The sequence below is a fragment of the Macaca nemestrina genome, chromosome 15, assembly GCF_043159975.1.
Source record: "Macaca nemestrina isolate mMacNem1 chromosome 15, mMacNem.hap1, whole genome shotgun sequence".
Classification (NCBI taxonomy): domain Eukaryota; kingdom Metazoa; phylum Chordata; class Mammalia; order Primates; family Cercopithecidae; genus Macaca; species Macaca nemestrina.
This window is the reverse complement of record NC_092139.1, coordinates 20,456,648-20,472,235: the sequence shown is the minus strand read 5'-3', so window position 1 is coordinate 20,472,235 and position 15,588 is coordinate 20,456,648. Positions and strand designations below refer to the sequence as shown.

The following is a 15,588-nucleotide window of genomic DNA, read 5'->3' as shown; positions in this document are numbered from 1 at the left end:
ATCCATGATTTCAAAAAACATTGAAATTGGCTTGTGGACATCCCCCACCCCCACCCCCACTGCATGGTATTGGAGCCACCACAGAGTCTAGGCCCCCCTTTTTACAGATGGGTACACTGAGGCTCAGAGCAGGGTGTAACTTACCCAGAGCTGCACAGCTTGTCTTTGATGGCCAAGGTGGGAGCTCAGTCTCTGACGGCCCCTTCCCACTTCCTCGGCTCTCAGAACTGAGAAGTGAAAACCAAAGATGGCCTGAGGGGACTCTCTCTGGGCCTTTTTTTCTCTTTCTGTCTCTGCCTCGGTCTCTCTCTTTTGTCTACTGTCCGTTCTATCCCTGCCTGTTTTTGTTTCTGTCTGTGTCTCTGATTCTTTTTCTTCCATATCATCTTACTCTCATTCCAATAAACCATTTCTCCTCTCCCCGCCATCCCACCCAGGGATCATAGCACACAAAAGTCCTTTTGTCTCCAGAGATAGTAAAATCTCCTCCCTCAGACCTTGCCCTGCAGCTGGGGCCCACTCCCTGCCTGTCTGGAGAGCTCCTCCTTTGAAGACCTGGGATGGAAAACAGGCCCTTTTCCGTGGAGTCCCTACATTGTCCTGGATGGAATGAGTTTTCTCATCCTGTGCATGTCACCCCCTCCCATCCCACCCCCCAATAAAGTCTTTTGAGATCCCGTGTAGTGGCTCTTTCTGGTCCCTCCTTCTCTCAGCTCCCAAGAGGGTCAAAAGACAAGGAATGGGAACTGGGTGGGGGAAGATGGGTGAGAGGAAAACCAGCTCAACTGGAAGACCAGGGGAAGGAACTAACAGCGCTTTGGGCCCTGCTCTGCAGAAGGCTAGATCAATGCACAAGTGCATGCACATACACTATTGCTCCATTTTACAGATGAGATAAATGAGGCGTGGAGTGAGTACTAATTTCTAAACGCTGGAAATGAGTGAAATAAGAGAATTAAGAGGTCAGGCGTCGTGGCTCATGCCTGTAATCCCAGCATTTTGGGAGGCCAAGGCGGTCAGATAGTTGAGGCCAGGAGTTCGAGGCCAGGAGTTCGAGACCAGTCTGGGCAACACAGTGAAACCCTGTCTCTACTAAAATTACAAAAATTAGCCAAGCATGGTGGGGCACGCCTGTAATCCCAGCTACTCAGGAGGCTGAGACACCAGAATTGCTTGAACACAGGAAGTGGTGGTTGCAGTGAGCCAAGACTGCACCACTGCACCCCAGCCTGGGTGACAGAGCAAGTCTGTGTCTCAAAAAAAAAAAAAAAAAAAGAGAGAGAATTAAGGACACTGTTGTGAGTTCATTATTCTTAGACTATATCTTTCCTACTTTATTTTTTGGAATGGGCTCTTGAAGGCAGTATCAGAAATGGAAAACCCAAGAGATCACATGGAATTCCCACGTTACAGTGGCACTTTTTGCTTATCTCTTCCCTGGCACGGTGGCTCACACCTGTAATCCCAGCACTTTGGGAGGCTGAGGAAGGTGGATCACCTGAAGTCAGGAGTTCCAGACCAGCCTGACCAACATGGTGAAACCCCGTCTTTACTAAAAATACAAAATTAGCTGGGCGTGGTGGTGCGCACCTGTAATCTCAGCTACTTGGGAGGCTGAGGCAGGAGAATCGCTTGAACCCAGGAGGCAGAGGTTAAAGTGAGCTGAGATTGTGCCATTGTACTCCAGTCTGGGCAACAAGACAACAAAACTCTGTCTCAAAAAAAAAAAAAAGAACAGATTCAATGAAGCTTCTTGAGCCTGTTTTTGTATCTGTAAAATGGGAATATTGACTGGGACAATTCAATGACATTAAGAACATACAATGCTGACAAAACTAACCAGTTCATAAATGCCAGTGGTTGTCATTCTCATTATCCTGGTGCTCAAGAAGGCGATGTGAGACCTGTTGAAACAGCATGGACTTTGGGGTCAGATGATGCTGAATTCTAGTTCTGTGTCGGCTCCTTCCTAGTTATGTGACCCCATGATGCCACTTCAGGGGGTTACATACACTTAAATCTCTAGAACATTTTGGGAAATTGACATAGGGTTAGCAAACTTCCCCCACCCCCATATAAAAATATTAATACTTTTTTTTTTTTTTTTTTTTGAGATGGAGTCTGGCTCTGTCACCCAGGCTGGAGTGCAGTAGCACAATTTCGGCTCACTGCAACATTTGCCTCCTGGGTTCAAGCGATTCTCCTGCTTCAGGCTCCCAAGTAGCTGGGATTACAGGGGCTCACCACCACGCCCAGCTAATTTTTGTATTTTTAGTAGAGATGGGGTTACACCATGTTGGCCAGGCTGGTCTCGAACTCCTGACCTCAAGTGATCCACCTGCCTCGGCCTCCCAAAGTGCTGGGATTACAGGCATGAGCCACTGCGCCCAACCAAGAATATTAATACTTTTTTTTAAAAAAAAATCGAACATACATTTATTTATTTATTTATTTATTTATTTATTTATTTATTTTGAGATGGAGTCTCGCTCTGTCGCCCAGGCTGGAGTGCAGTGGCGCGATCTTGGCTCACTGCGACCTCTGTCTCCCAGGTTCAAGCGATTCTCCTGCCTCAGCCTTCCGTGTGCCACTATGCCCGGCTAATTTTTTTATTTTTAGTAGAGACCAAGTTTCACCATGTTGGTCAGGCTGGCCTCAAACTCCTGACCTCGTGATCTGCCCGCCTCGGCCTTCTAAAATGCTGGGATTACAGGCATGAGCCACCACGCCCAGCCCCAAAATCTAACGTTTGTTATCACTGTTGTTTTACAAAAGAAAGGGCATTTTAGTGCAACCCATGTCCATCCATAGTGGCTGAAGGTCCCTCTCAAGTGGTTGATAAAGCTGAAAAAAGAGACTATGAGGAGAAAATAGGAATGTATCAATTAGCTATTTTAGAGGCAGGGCAAACTATGAGCTAGGTATTTCTATAAGGAAATGAAATAATTTTCCAAAAAACATACAGCAAGGAAACAGTAGAGCTGGAGTTTTCTGATTTTTCTGAGTCCAGAATTTGTTTCACTGTTCTCATTTCAGTTCTAACAGGATGAATGACCTTGATTTCAGAATCCCCAAGCAGGTGGTGAGATCCAAAATTGAGACAAAAGAAATGGGGCTGTTCCAAAAAAAAACCTAGGTGGTAGGTGTCTAACATGTAAGGGAGCTAAAACAGGGTGTGCAGGTTTCAGCAGCAGGTTGAATTTAGAATGGGGAAGGAGACCAGAGGAGGCACCAGACAGGATGACTTTGTCCCATTGGCCTGGAGGCAGACCCATGTTTCTCCACCCCTCATATCACCCTCCAGTTTGTAACAGTATCTTTGAATGACGATCTGATTAAGGTCGGTCTCCTCCATTAGTCCACAAGTTTTGGGGGTACATCTACTTTGCTCATTTCCATATCACCAGAATCTAGCACAAGGCCTGGCACATAGTAGGTGCTCAATAAATATGTTAGATGAAAGCAAGATAACACCTCTATGTACTAGCGGTGACACTCCAGGCATGCAATTTCTGTCCTTCAGTCTCTTCATCTCAAGGTTTAATTTAGGCCGGGCGCGGTGGCTCAAGCCTGTAATCCCAGCACTTTGGGAGGCCGAGACGGGCGGATCACGAGGTCAGGAGATCGAGACCATCCTGGCTAACACGGTGAAACCCCGTCTCTACTAAAAAATACAAAAAACTAGCCGGGCGAGGTGGCGGGCGCCTGTAGTCCCAGCTACTCGGGAGGCTGAGGCAGGAGAATGGTCTAAACCCGGGAGGCGGAGCTTGCAGTGAGCTGAGATCCGGCCACTGCACCCCAGCCTGGGCGACAGAGCAAGACTCTGTCTCAAAAAAAAAAAAAAAAAAAAAAAAAAGGTTTAATTTAAATGTGATAACGCCTGTATGCAGCTCCCAGCATCCAGTAGGCACTCACTAAACACAGTTCTCCACCTGCCCCTCCCTCGGTTTTCCCACTACTTCCTGCATGGTGACACACCCATAGTTTGGAGCCATAAAACCCAACCCAGGTTGGACTCTCACCTCTCCAGCCCCTTCTGCTCAGGCCCTGTCCTCAAACTGGGGGGCTGATGCCCCCATACACCTGGCTCTGGGTTCCCCTAACCCCAGAGTGCAGGACTGGGACCCGAGTGGACCTCAGGTCTGGCCAGGTCGCCATTGCCATGGAGACAGCAACAGTCCCCAGCGGCAGGTTCCCTAAGTGACTGGTTACTCTTTAACGTATCCACCCACCTTGGGTGATTAGAAGAATCAATAAGATAACCGGGTGGTGGCAGCTGGCCGCACTCACCGCCTTCCTGGTGGACTGGCTCCTGGTGGCTCTGCTGCTGCTGTGAGCGGGCCCCTGCTCCTCCATGCCCCCGGGTCTCCGGCTGGGTGGGCTTGGCCATGGTCAGTGTGAACGCGCCCCTCGGGGCTCCAGTGGAGAGTTCTTATGGTAAGTGGGGCTGGGGGGAGACTGGACAGGGCGGGGCTGCGGTCAGCTTTGGGAGGCCGTGGGACACCTCCCCGTGTGTTTCTTACGGGCCCAAAGCCCCTCCTAGAACTCCACTGGAAGGGCAGGAAGCCCCACGGAGGCAACGTGACTGCTTCCCTAAGCTCTCAAGCCGGGGCATGGCCTGTTTGGTGCGAGAAGTGCTGGGAGGGGCCCAGAAGCCCCGAGGCAGGAGCTTGGCTCATTTTGTCTGTCCAGAGGCCTTCCTGGGAATGCATCTCGGTGGTCTTTTCAAAACCCCACAGAGGGTGGGGCTTGGAAGCACCGTCCTGCTTCGCTGCGGGGCAAATTGAGGTCCACCGGGAGAGCCTTGCTGGGCCTAGGTCACGTTGCTGGTGCATTGTCAAGCTGGGCGTGGGACCTGGGCGCCTGGGTCCCTCCGCACCTCCTTTGGCTCTGGATAATGGGAAGGAGGTAGAAAGCGCCGCGCAGCGTGGAGCGCTGGAAAATATCTTGTGCGGACGCGTGAAACTCAGATGCAGGGCAAGAAAGCGTGTGTTACTGGGGGTGAAAGGCTCAGGCTCACTCCTTAGGGTGAGCCCCACATTGGAAGTAACCCAATGTCCCTCAGCAGAGGGAAGACAGGTAAATAAAGCTTGAGGCGTCTTTACAATGGAATGCTATCCCATTGTTCAAGGAAAAAACGCATATCTGTGTGTGACAAGGAAGAACCTCTCAGTTACATTAAGTGAAAACGGTACACTGAAGAACTGTATAGTTGCTGATAGTGAAACGGATATAGATGTATACATGTACATACACGTCATAGATGTATATATGTACACACGCGTATACATGTACATTCCACGCATATAAAATTCATGGAATGACACGATGAAATTGTTGACAGGTTTGTTTCTGAGGAAGGAAATTCAAGAGAATGTTTTATCTTTTGGGGACGCATTTTGGATTTTTAAAAGTTGGGTGCATTTTATAAACCTGTTCAAATCACACACCCGCACAGAACTTGGCCTCTGGAATCCAGTAGACTTCGGGTCTAGTTGTGACTCTGTCGCACGACTCAACATTCATGTGCCTCTTGCTTTCTTTCTGAAGTGGAGACAGGATTAGGAGGTATCTTAAGATCACGGTGGATGCCGTGGGGAGCAAGGGTGATACCACGCGCGTTGCAAAGATGTAATCAACATTTATGTCATCATTTGCTGAAGACAGAGGGCCAGTGAATGACAGAATCAGGGCCTGATCTCCTGACTCTAGTCAGGCAGAATCTGCTTTGACCCCCATCAAACAGGAATATGTGATACACTGGAAATGGCAGAGGCTGAAGAAACCAGCAGCCTGGGAACCCATCCCACATACCAGCTGTGTGACCTTGGGCAAGACACTTCCCCTCTCTGAACCTATTTCCTCATCTGTAAAATGAAGATAACAACAGGACCTATCTCCCAGAGGGTGGGGAGATTAGAGGAGATAGCATAACTAAAGGGTGAGGCCACCCTTAATCCACAGTTTTAAGACCTAGAGTAAAGATGCCAATGGATGACTTGGTTGAACCTGTGGCTAGAGGAAGACATTGTCTCTCAAAGGGGCCAGACAGCTTCTGGAGAAGGACAGCCCAGGTCATAGGGCTAAGCTAGGGGTGAACAGAAGGCCCCACAGTGTCTCTTTTTTTTTTTTTTCTGGAGACGGAGTCTCGCTCTGTCGCCCAGGCTGGAGTGCAGTGGCCGGATCTCGGCTCACTGCAAGCTCCGTCTCCCGGGTTCACGCCATTCTCCTGCCTCAGCCTTCCGGAGTAGCTGGGACTACAGGCGCCCGCCACCTCGCCCGGCTAGTTTTTTTGTATTTTTTAGTAGAGACGGGGTTTCACTGTGTTAGCCAGGATGGTCTCGATCTCCTGACCTCGTTATCCCCCCGTCTCGGCCTCCCAAAGTGCTGGGATTACAGGCTTGAGCCACCGCGCCCGGCCCACAGTGTCTCTTAAAGGATGATACAATAATATAACCTGACAGCCTTTCACTGTCTCCCAAGTTTCTGCACCTTGTAGGGTGTCCTCATATCTCTTCATCTCTGCCCCTGTGTCGTACTCATTATATAGCAAGCATTCGGCAATTATTAGAATGGTTGCATGTATCGATGGGTAGGTGGGTGAATGGATGGATGAATGGGTTAGTGGATATTCTACTATTATCTCTCAGACAGCTGTTTCATTTTCCAAACAGCCGTCTGAGATAAATAATATTGTAATCTCCAAGGACAGAAGAGAAAACTAAGGTTCAAGATTAAAAAACACACACACACACACACACAAACAAAAAATATCATGACTCGAGACCTGACACAATCCAACTGTTGCTGGCCCTCTGCTCTAGGCCACAGATATGGCTGGATAGAGAAAGGAGAACTCCAATGACCTTGCAGCACATCCATAAAAAATGAGCACTTTTGTCCTGGGGCAGTGGAACATTCGCTGCAGTGTATATGTAACTGTGTATATGTGTGTGAGAGTGGCTGAAAGACCCTGATTTGATATTTTTGATAAAATACATCTGGGTTAGCATCCTAGCATCCTAGATCCACCTTTCTTAAAAAAAAAAGAAAAAAAAAAAAGCTGTGTGGTCTTATGAGTCAAATCATTACCCCTCTCTGAGCCTCGCATGCTTTATCTGTAAAATGAGCTAGTGAAGTCTGCCGGGAGGCTCCAGAAAAAAAAAAAAAAAAAAGAAAAGAAAGAAAAAAGAAAAATTCACTTTCTGAGAAAAGAAACTAGTGCTCCGAGGAAACAAACCCCTCTCCCAGGCCAGGCGCAGTGGCTCACGCCTGTAATCCCAGCACTTTGGGAGCCTGAGGCAGGCAGATAACTTGAGGTTAGAAGTTTGAGACCATCCTGGCCAACATGGCAAAACCCCGTCTCTACTAAAAATACAAAAATTAGCCAGGCATGATTGCACGCGCCTGTAATTCGAGCTACTCGGGAGGCTGAGGCATGAGACTCACTTGAACCTGGGAGGTGGAGTTTGCATTGAGCCAAGATCATGCCACTGCCATTGCCACTCCAGCTTGGGCAAGAGAGCAAAACTCTGTCTCAAAAAAACAAAACAACAAAACAAAAAACAAACAAACAAAAAAATAAAAAACCTTCTTCTGGGGTGCCCTAATGGGGATAACATTAATCATCTTCTAAGATGACTATAGTAGAGGTGCATTGGTGAGTCAGGGACATGGCACATAGCACAGCCTCAATTAGAGACAGAGGGAGACATGGCTGTTATGAGGATCAAATGGAAGAACACATGAGTGCTTAGAACAGTGCTGGGTCCAGAGTAAGCACGCAAGAAATCATCGTTGTGGTTTCATGTTTTTGAGCTTTAGCAGGACGCTAAAGAGCTGCTCTTTGGTGTGGTGATGCTGGGCGGACTTGGCCCTCCCTGGACTGCCGGTGCTTCCACGGCACACTGGATTTGGCTTTGCGGTTCTCCTCATGGCTCTGATCAGATAGTTGCTGGTGTGAATTGTGGACCGGTGCTTCCACGGCACACTGGATTTGGCTTTGCGGTTCTCCTCATGGCTCTGATCAGATAGTTGCTGGTGTGAATTGTGGACCGGTGCTTCCACGGCACACTGGATTTGGCTTTGCGGTTCTCCTCATGGCTCTGATCAGATAGTTGCTGGTGTGAATTGTGGTGTCTGGCTCTCCCACCAGACTATAAACTCCGTGAGCTCTGGGACCTGAGTAGTTGGTTCAGCCTTGTTTGTCTCACAATGTCTCACATGGTGACTGGCACAGAAGAAATGCTCAATAAGCATTTGTTGGATGAGTGAAATGATGGGCTGAAAACAGCGCTACAGCGATGATCATCAATGTCAGCCAGATCCCACTCTCTTCCCTTCCTTCCTGTCTGCCCTCCTCACTGCATTGGCTTTGGTCCTTGTATTTGCCCCATTATAACCCAAGCTGGCTGTCCCAGCATCAGTTGTTATGTCTGGACTTACGTGCCCGAAGCTGCCCGAAGCTGCACTGAGGTTTTCCTCAGTGCCCTTGTTTCTTTTATCCAAAAGCAAAACTTCCCCAGAAACCTCCTGGTTCAAGGAAAACTGGGAAGACAAGTATGTAGTGGGAAGAGATGGGAAAGCCAAGACAGGCCTAGACCAGTGATGTTTCTCTTGGGGTGTGGCACACTCCTGCTTCAAACAGAACTGAGGCTCTGGTATAAGTGAGTTTCTCAGCCTTAGCACTGTTGAAATTTTGGCCTGGAAGATTCTCTGTGGTGGGGGGCTGTCCTGTGCATTGTAGGATGTTAAGCAGCATCCCTGGCCTCTACTCTACTCCCTAGGTGCCAGTAACATCTCTCCCCATCAGTTGGGCCAATGAAAAATGTCTCCAGAAAGCCAAATGTACCCTGGAGCACATATAACCCCAGGGTGTTATAGGAGAACAAGGTAGTTCTAGGGAGTGTCTACCACAGTGGAGTAGAGTAGACTGTGACTCTTGTGGTGTTCTGCATTGAGTGCCAGGACCTTGCTCAGTGCCAATCTGGGACTACCCTGAGTAACTGTGAGGATGAGATGCTAAGCATACATATCTGTGTGCTAACCTGACTCCTGGCCTTATGACTTTTCTACCCTTATTTTCCTTTCAACAAGTTTCCCTTGGTTGTTTATTTTGCTTCTTTGGTAGTTGCCCATTTCTGTAAGTACCTCGAATCTCCTTGTAGGAAGGGTAGGTGGTTAGGGGAAGGATGGATGGACAAATGATGTGATGAGTGGGGAGATGAAAAGATGGTGGGTGGATGGATGGATGGATGGATGGATGGATGGATGGATAAGAAGGGGTGAGCTGAGGTGGTCTGGAATAGCAGCACCTTCAAGTGCTCTAGACAGGACAAGTGAAGAGATAGGGGATGTCAACAATCTTCCATCAGGGCAATACTGCATATCTGTTTTTCAGTGCCGGGTGAGCCTAATTTTTCCAGTTATATAGGCCTAGTCCCTTTGACCAATAGCATCAGCTTGAGGACCAATCCGAGGCCATTGTCGGAGACAGTTTGGTGATGTGGCTCTGTCCCTTGAAGCTCTGTGATGATGGTGCTTTGCTTCAGTTCTCTGTTCCTCAGTTTCTTCACCCATCAAATGAACCTTGGTTGTTGTGAAGATTCCATGAGCTAATGAAAGAGAAAAGGTAATAGAAGCTATAACAAATATGCTGTGTCCTTGTGAAGGGTGGATAGGCCCAAAGTTGAGTAGGACCCCAGATGCTGGCTGGCTATGGGACTGTGTTCAATATCAGGCTATGGCAGTTCCCACCCTTCATTCTCAAAATATGGCCCCTCTCCAGCCCTTCCCCAATCTCCCTCCCACATCACCTTCCCATCCTACCTCAATTAAGTCTTCAGCCCCTATGATTCACAACCCTGGTTGCACATAGGAAACTTTTTAAAACAAATTTTGGGACTCCACTCCAGACCCAGTGAATCAGAGTCTCCTGGGGTGAGTTCCAAGAATCTGTAATTTTTTGAGCTCCTTATGTGATTTAGGGTATGCAGTTCAGTTGAGGTATGGAAACCACTGCCTCACTTTGTCCCATTTAGTAAACAGAGGAACTAGATACCCAGAGTGCATTTTGCCTCCACCCAGAAGCCTCCCGTATTCATTAATTCATTGTTCATTTGTTCATTTCTTCAACAAACTTCCACTGGAGGCTTATGGTATTTAAGGCATTTTGTAAGGCACTGGGGGAACACAGGAGGATAAAACTCTGTTTCATGTGGTGGCTCGTGCCTGTAATCCCAGCACTTTGGGAGGCCGAGGTGGGTGGATCACCTGAGGTCAAAGACCAGCCTGGTCAACCTGGTGAAACCCTGGCTCTATTAAAAATACAAAAATTAGCCAGACATGTTGGTGGGCCTCTGTAATCCCAGCTACTTGGGAGGCTGAGGCAAGAGAATCACTTGAACCCAGGAGGCTGAGGTTGCAGTGAGCCAAGATCATGCCACTGCACTCTAGCCTGGGCGACAAGAGTCAGACTCTGTCTCAAAAAAACAAAACAAAACAAAACAAGCAAACAAACAAATGAAACCAAAAAAAACAACTTTGCCTCAGATCTTCAACAGTACCCAATTTGGCGGGTAGACAGACAAGCCAGCAGCAACCAAAGACAGAGTGCCATGATAAGGACAGAGAAGGCACCATGGGATACAGAGGGACTTAGGAGAAGGGGAAGGGGTCACCGACTTCTTGACCCTGGAGGAGTAGACTGATATCTAAGCTGGAACCTAGGTTTAGCAGGAGTCAGCTGGGAGAAGAGATGGTGGAGAAGAGTGTTCCCAGCTGAGGGAACAGCATATGAAAAGGCCTGGAGCCTGGCCCCACACCGCTCTGATTTTACTTGTATTTGACTGCAATTAATTCCGTCCTTTACTGAAAGTATCTCGAGACTTGTCTGGTTGTTTCATGATTGATTAATCTTGTTCCTAAAAGCATGCTGAGACTGGGCACAGTGGCTCATGGTGGATTACACACCTGTAATCCCAGCACTTTGGGAGGCTGAGGCGGGTGGATCACTTGAGGTCAGGAGTTCAAGACCAGCCTGGCCAACATGGTGAAACCCAAACATTAGCCGGACATGGTACCAGGTGCCTGTAATCCCAGCTACTCAGGAGGCTGAGGCAGGAGAATCACTTGAACCCAGTTGGTGGAGGTTGCAGTGAGCCGAGGTCACACCACTGCACTCCAATCTGGGCAACAGGGGGAAACTTGTCTTAAAAAAAAAAAAAAAAAAAAGCCTGCTGAGATGCTTAAGTGAAGGAATTGCACCTTCCGTTTTTCCTGACTCATATGCCTGTAGCATAAGGAAGGAAGGAAATTTGTTTTCATTTAAGTTCCTTTTATGTAATGGGCAAGATGCTAGCTATTTGATATGTTTTCTCCCATTTAAGCCTTTTTCGCAATAGCCCATCCAAGTAGGAAGTATTACCTCCATTTTGTAAACAAAGAAATTGAGATTCAGAGTTGTTAAGTTGCGTTTCCCTGCATCACCCAGCAAATAGGTGATTAAAATCTACTCTGACACCAAATCTTCATTCTTTCAGTTATCACATCATAATAACATCCAAGGGGGCTGGGTACCATAGTGGTTAGCAGCTCAAGTCAGGCTGCCTGGGTTCAAACTACCACCTACTAGCTGTGTGACCTTGAGTAAATGACTCAATCTTTTTTTTTTTTTGAAACGGAGTCTTGCTCTGTTGCCCAAGCTGGAGTGCAATGGTACGATCCTGGCTCACTGCAACCTCTGCTTCCTGGGTTCAAACAATTCTCCTGCCTCAGCCTCCTGAGTAGCTGAGATTACAAGTGCCTGCCACCATGCCTGGCTAATTTTTTGTATTTTTAGAAGAGATGGGGTTTCACCGTGTTCACCAGGCTAATTTTGAGCTCCTGACTTCAAGTGATCTACCCGCCTGATGATTCAAGTGATTACAGGCCTGAGCCACTGTGCCCGACCGACTCAATCTTTTTTGCCTCAGTTTCTTCATCTGTCAAATGGGGCTGATGATAATACCATTTACTTCATAGGGTTGTTGTGAGAAATAAACGAAGTCAATATTTGTAAAGTGCTGAATGCCTAGTACATAGAAAGTGCTATGTGAATTTGAACTATTATTATTATTATACCTATAGAGTGTGCACCTACTATATGCAAAGGATTGGATGCTTACTAGGTGCTAGCATCATTGTAGAAACAACAGAGATGACTAAGGAATAGATAACTGGTCCCAGGATGCAACTGTCTCTGGCTGGAGAGTTAGGACAAGGCTTTGTTAAGAGCCTTCTGGGGCCCTGGCATTCCCAGGGTCTCCTTTTGGGGGTGCTGGTTCATAGATGTTACAAGGGGACCGTGTGGCTCCTTCACAGAGGAAGAGGCAGATGAGAGGCATCGAAAGGGAGGGGACAGACCTATCCTCATCAGTGACCTGGGCGATGGCTCTGGCCCTGACCCTAGGTGGCTGTTTGTGACTTCACTCAAGTCCTCCTGCTGTTTCTCCATCTCCTCTTTTTTTTTTTTTTTTTGAGACAGAGTCTCAATGTCACCCAGTGGCTCTATCTCTGCTCACTGCAACCTCCACCTCCCGGGTTTAAGCAATTCTAATGCGTCACCCTCCAAAGTAGATGGGATTACATGTGCGCGCCACCACACCTGACGAATTTTTGTAGTTTTGGTAGAGACGGGGTTTCACCATGTTGGCCAGGCTGGACTCCTGGCCTCTTGTGATCCTCCCACCTCGGCCTCCTAAAGTGCTGGGATTACAGGTGTGAGCCACAGCACCCAGCCTCCATTTCCTCTTTTGAGAAACGGAGGTATGACAACCACCTTGTTCAGCGGTCGTCACACAGTATTCCCTGGGTCCTAAGAGTCAGGAAAGATGCTGCAGGGTTCACTTTGAGGGTAATGTGGGTAGGGACGTGTTCAAATGGACTAGGGCTTAGCCTCCCCCCACCCTTTAACCTCTGGCTCCATCACAGACACTTCTTTTTGACTTTTGTATATTTCTTTTTATTTTATTTTAGAGACAGGGGTCTCACTATGTTGCCCAGGCTAGCCTCAAATTCCTGGGCTCAAGCAATCCTCCCACCTCAGCCTCCCAGCCCCTGGGATTACGTGCTCATGCCACTGCACCCGGCGCTCTGTTTTGACTTTTAAATGGAATATTTATTGCAGGGTCTCCACAGTTCAAAACTACTTGGAAAATCAGAAGACCACACCAGTGTTTTTCAAACTGCAATCTTAACCCAGGAATATAGGTCATGCAATTTTTTTTTCTTTTTTTTTTTCTAGATGGAGTCTTGCTCTGTCACCCAGGCTGGAGTGCAGTGGCACGATCTTGGCTCACTGCAACCTCCGCCTCCTGGGTTCAAGCAATTCTCTGCCTCAGCTTGCTGAGTAGCTGGGATTACAGGTGCCCACCACCACGCCCAGCTACTTTTTGTATTTTTACTAGAGACGGGCTTTCACCATCTTGGCCAGGCTGGTCTTGAACACCTGACCTCGTGATCCACCTGCCTCGACCTCCCAAAGTGCTGGGATTACAGGCGTGAGCCACCGCGCCCGCTGGTCATTCAATTTGTTGGGGTTGTATTAGTTCAGGCAATCTAGTTTGTGTAACAAGCAAACACAAACTTTAGGTTAGAAGTTTTTTGACCTCTGTGGCATAGTCATCCAGGGACCCCTAAAGTCACCCTAGCCCGGGGAGACACTTTCACTTCTACTCACATTCCATTGGTGAGAACTAGTCACATGGCCCTTGCCAAATGCAAAGGGGTCTGGAAGATGTGGTCCGTAGCTGGGCAGGACTAGCTCTAAAGTTCGGAAAGGGGAGCATGAATTCGTGGGTACACAGTTGATTGTCTATGCTTATACATCCCTCCATACACACACGTTAAATATGTATAACAAGTGTAAATATACTATTTAAAAAATTATCTTTTTTTTTTCGGTTTTTGTTTTGTTGCTGTTTTGAAACAGGGTCTTGCTCTGTCACGTGGGCTAGAGTGAGCCACAACCATGGTTCACTGCAGCCTCGACATTCCAAGCTCAAGCAATCCTTCCACCTAAGCCTCCCAAGTAGCTGGGACCACAAGTGCATGCCACCATGCCCAGCTAATTATTTTATTTTTATTTTTTTGTAGTGACAGGTCTTGCTGTGTTGCATAGGCTGGTCTCCTACTCTTGTCCTCAAGCGATCTTCCTGCAGCAGCCTCCCAAAATGCCGGGATTACAGGTGTGAGCCACCGCACCTGGCCTTTACAGGTTTTTTGAGATAAAATGTTTCCATAAAAAAGTGCATAGATAGACACAGAGATAGCAATAAAGCAACTGTGACAGAATGCAACCAGTTGGTGAATTTAGGTGAAAGGATACATCAGTGCTCACTATAGTAGTCTTTCAAACTTTAGTTAAAGTTTGAAATTTTTCAAAATAAAATATTGGAGAAAATGAAATTCTCAAAATTTGCTAGACCTATAAATAGAATAAAACAGTAAGATATAACTAAAGTAAGATTTGGCCGGACGCAGTGGCTCATGCCTGTAATCCCAGCACTTTGGGAGGCTGAGGTGGGTGAATCACTTGACCCCAGGAGTTCAAGACCAGCCTGGGCAATATGGCAAAAACCCACCTCTACAAAAGACACAAAAATTAGCTGGGCATGGTGGTACACACCTGTAGTCCCAACTACTTGGGAGGCTGAGACAGGAGGATGCTTGAGCCCGAGAGGTGAAGATTGCAGTGAGCTGAGATTATACCACCACACTCCAGCCTGGGTGACAGAACATAATCCTAGTGCTTTGGGAGGCCAAGGCAGAAAAATCGCCACCACACCTGGCCTTAAAAAATATTTTTACTGAAGTATAACACTCAACACAGAAAAAGGTGCAAATCATCAATGTATCACTTTATGAAATTTCACATTTTAACAAAAGAATGAAATAAAATAGAAAATATCATAGAGCATTTCATGTAGTAAGAGTAAGATACATGTTTTTGAAATTTTTGTTTTATTTACATATATTTATGGATTTGTGCTTGTGGTTGTGATAATAGCAAAAATTTATGGAGTACTAACTGGGGTTTTATACATATTAACTCCTAATTCTCAAAATGTCCCTATGGGTCGGGCGCAGTGGCACACGCCTGTAATCCCAGCACTTTGGGAGCCTGAGATAGGTGGATCCCTTGAGGTCAGGAGTTCAAGATCAGCCTGGCCAACATGGTGAAATCCCATCTCTAGTAAAAATTCAAAAATTAGCTGGGCATGGTGGTGTGCACCTGTCATCCCAGCTACTCCGGAGGCTGAGGCAGGAGAATCTCTTAAACCCAGGAGGTGGAGGTTGCAGTGAGCCAAGATCATGCCACTGTACTCCAGCCTGGGCAACAGAGTGAGACCCTGTCTCAAAAAGAGAAAAAAAAACCAAACAGCATACTTTGTATTAGGTGAACCCACAAAGTTCAGGGGCTGATTTTAGGTAGTCCACAGACAAGCACTTTTAAATCTTTGTGCATTTATTGTATGTTAGAAAAATTTATACATAGCATATTAAAGCATTAATATAAAATATCTTTTAAAAATTAATCTATGTCTTCAA

General features: G+C 47.1%; 1 protein-coding gene and 1 long non-coding RNA gene across 2 annotated transcripts in view; one reads left to right on the top strand and one right to left on the bottom strand.

Annotated features, from left to right (window-relative positions):
• The first annotated feature begins 4,353 nt into the window (after window positions 1–4,353).
• The window catches only part of LOC105496401 (hepatocyte nuclear factor 4 alpha), a 78,573-nt gene continuing 67,338 nt past the window's right edge, over window positions 4,354–15,588 (top strand). The window contains exon 1 of the mRNA XM_011766790.3: window positions 4,354–4,437. Coding sequence (XP_011765092.1) covers window positions 4,389–4,437 — 49 coding nt within the window. The 5' untranslated portion in view covers window positions 4,354–4,388. The remainder of the gene's footprint in view (window positions 4,438–15,588) is intronic.
• The window catches only part of LOC105496403 (uncharacterized), a 33,730-nt gene continuing 27,283 nt past the window's right edge, over window positions 9,142–15,588 (bottom strand). The window contains exon 3 of the long non-coding RNA XR_011613322.1: window positions 9,142–9,614. This is a non-coding gene — a long non-coding RNA (uncharacterized lncRNA). The remainder of the gene's footprint in view (window positions 9,615–15,588) is intronic.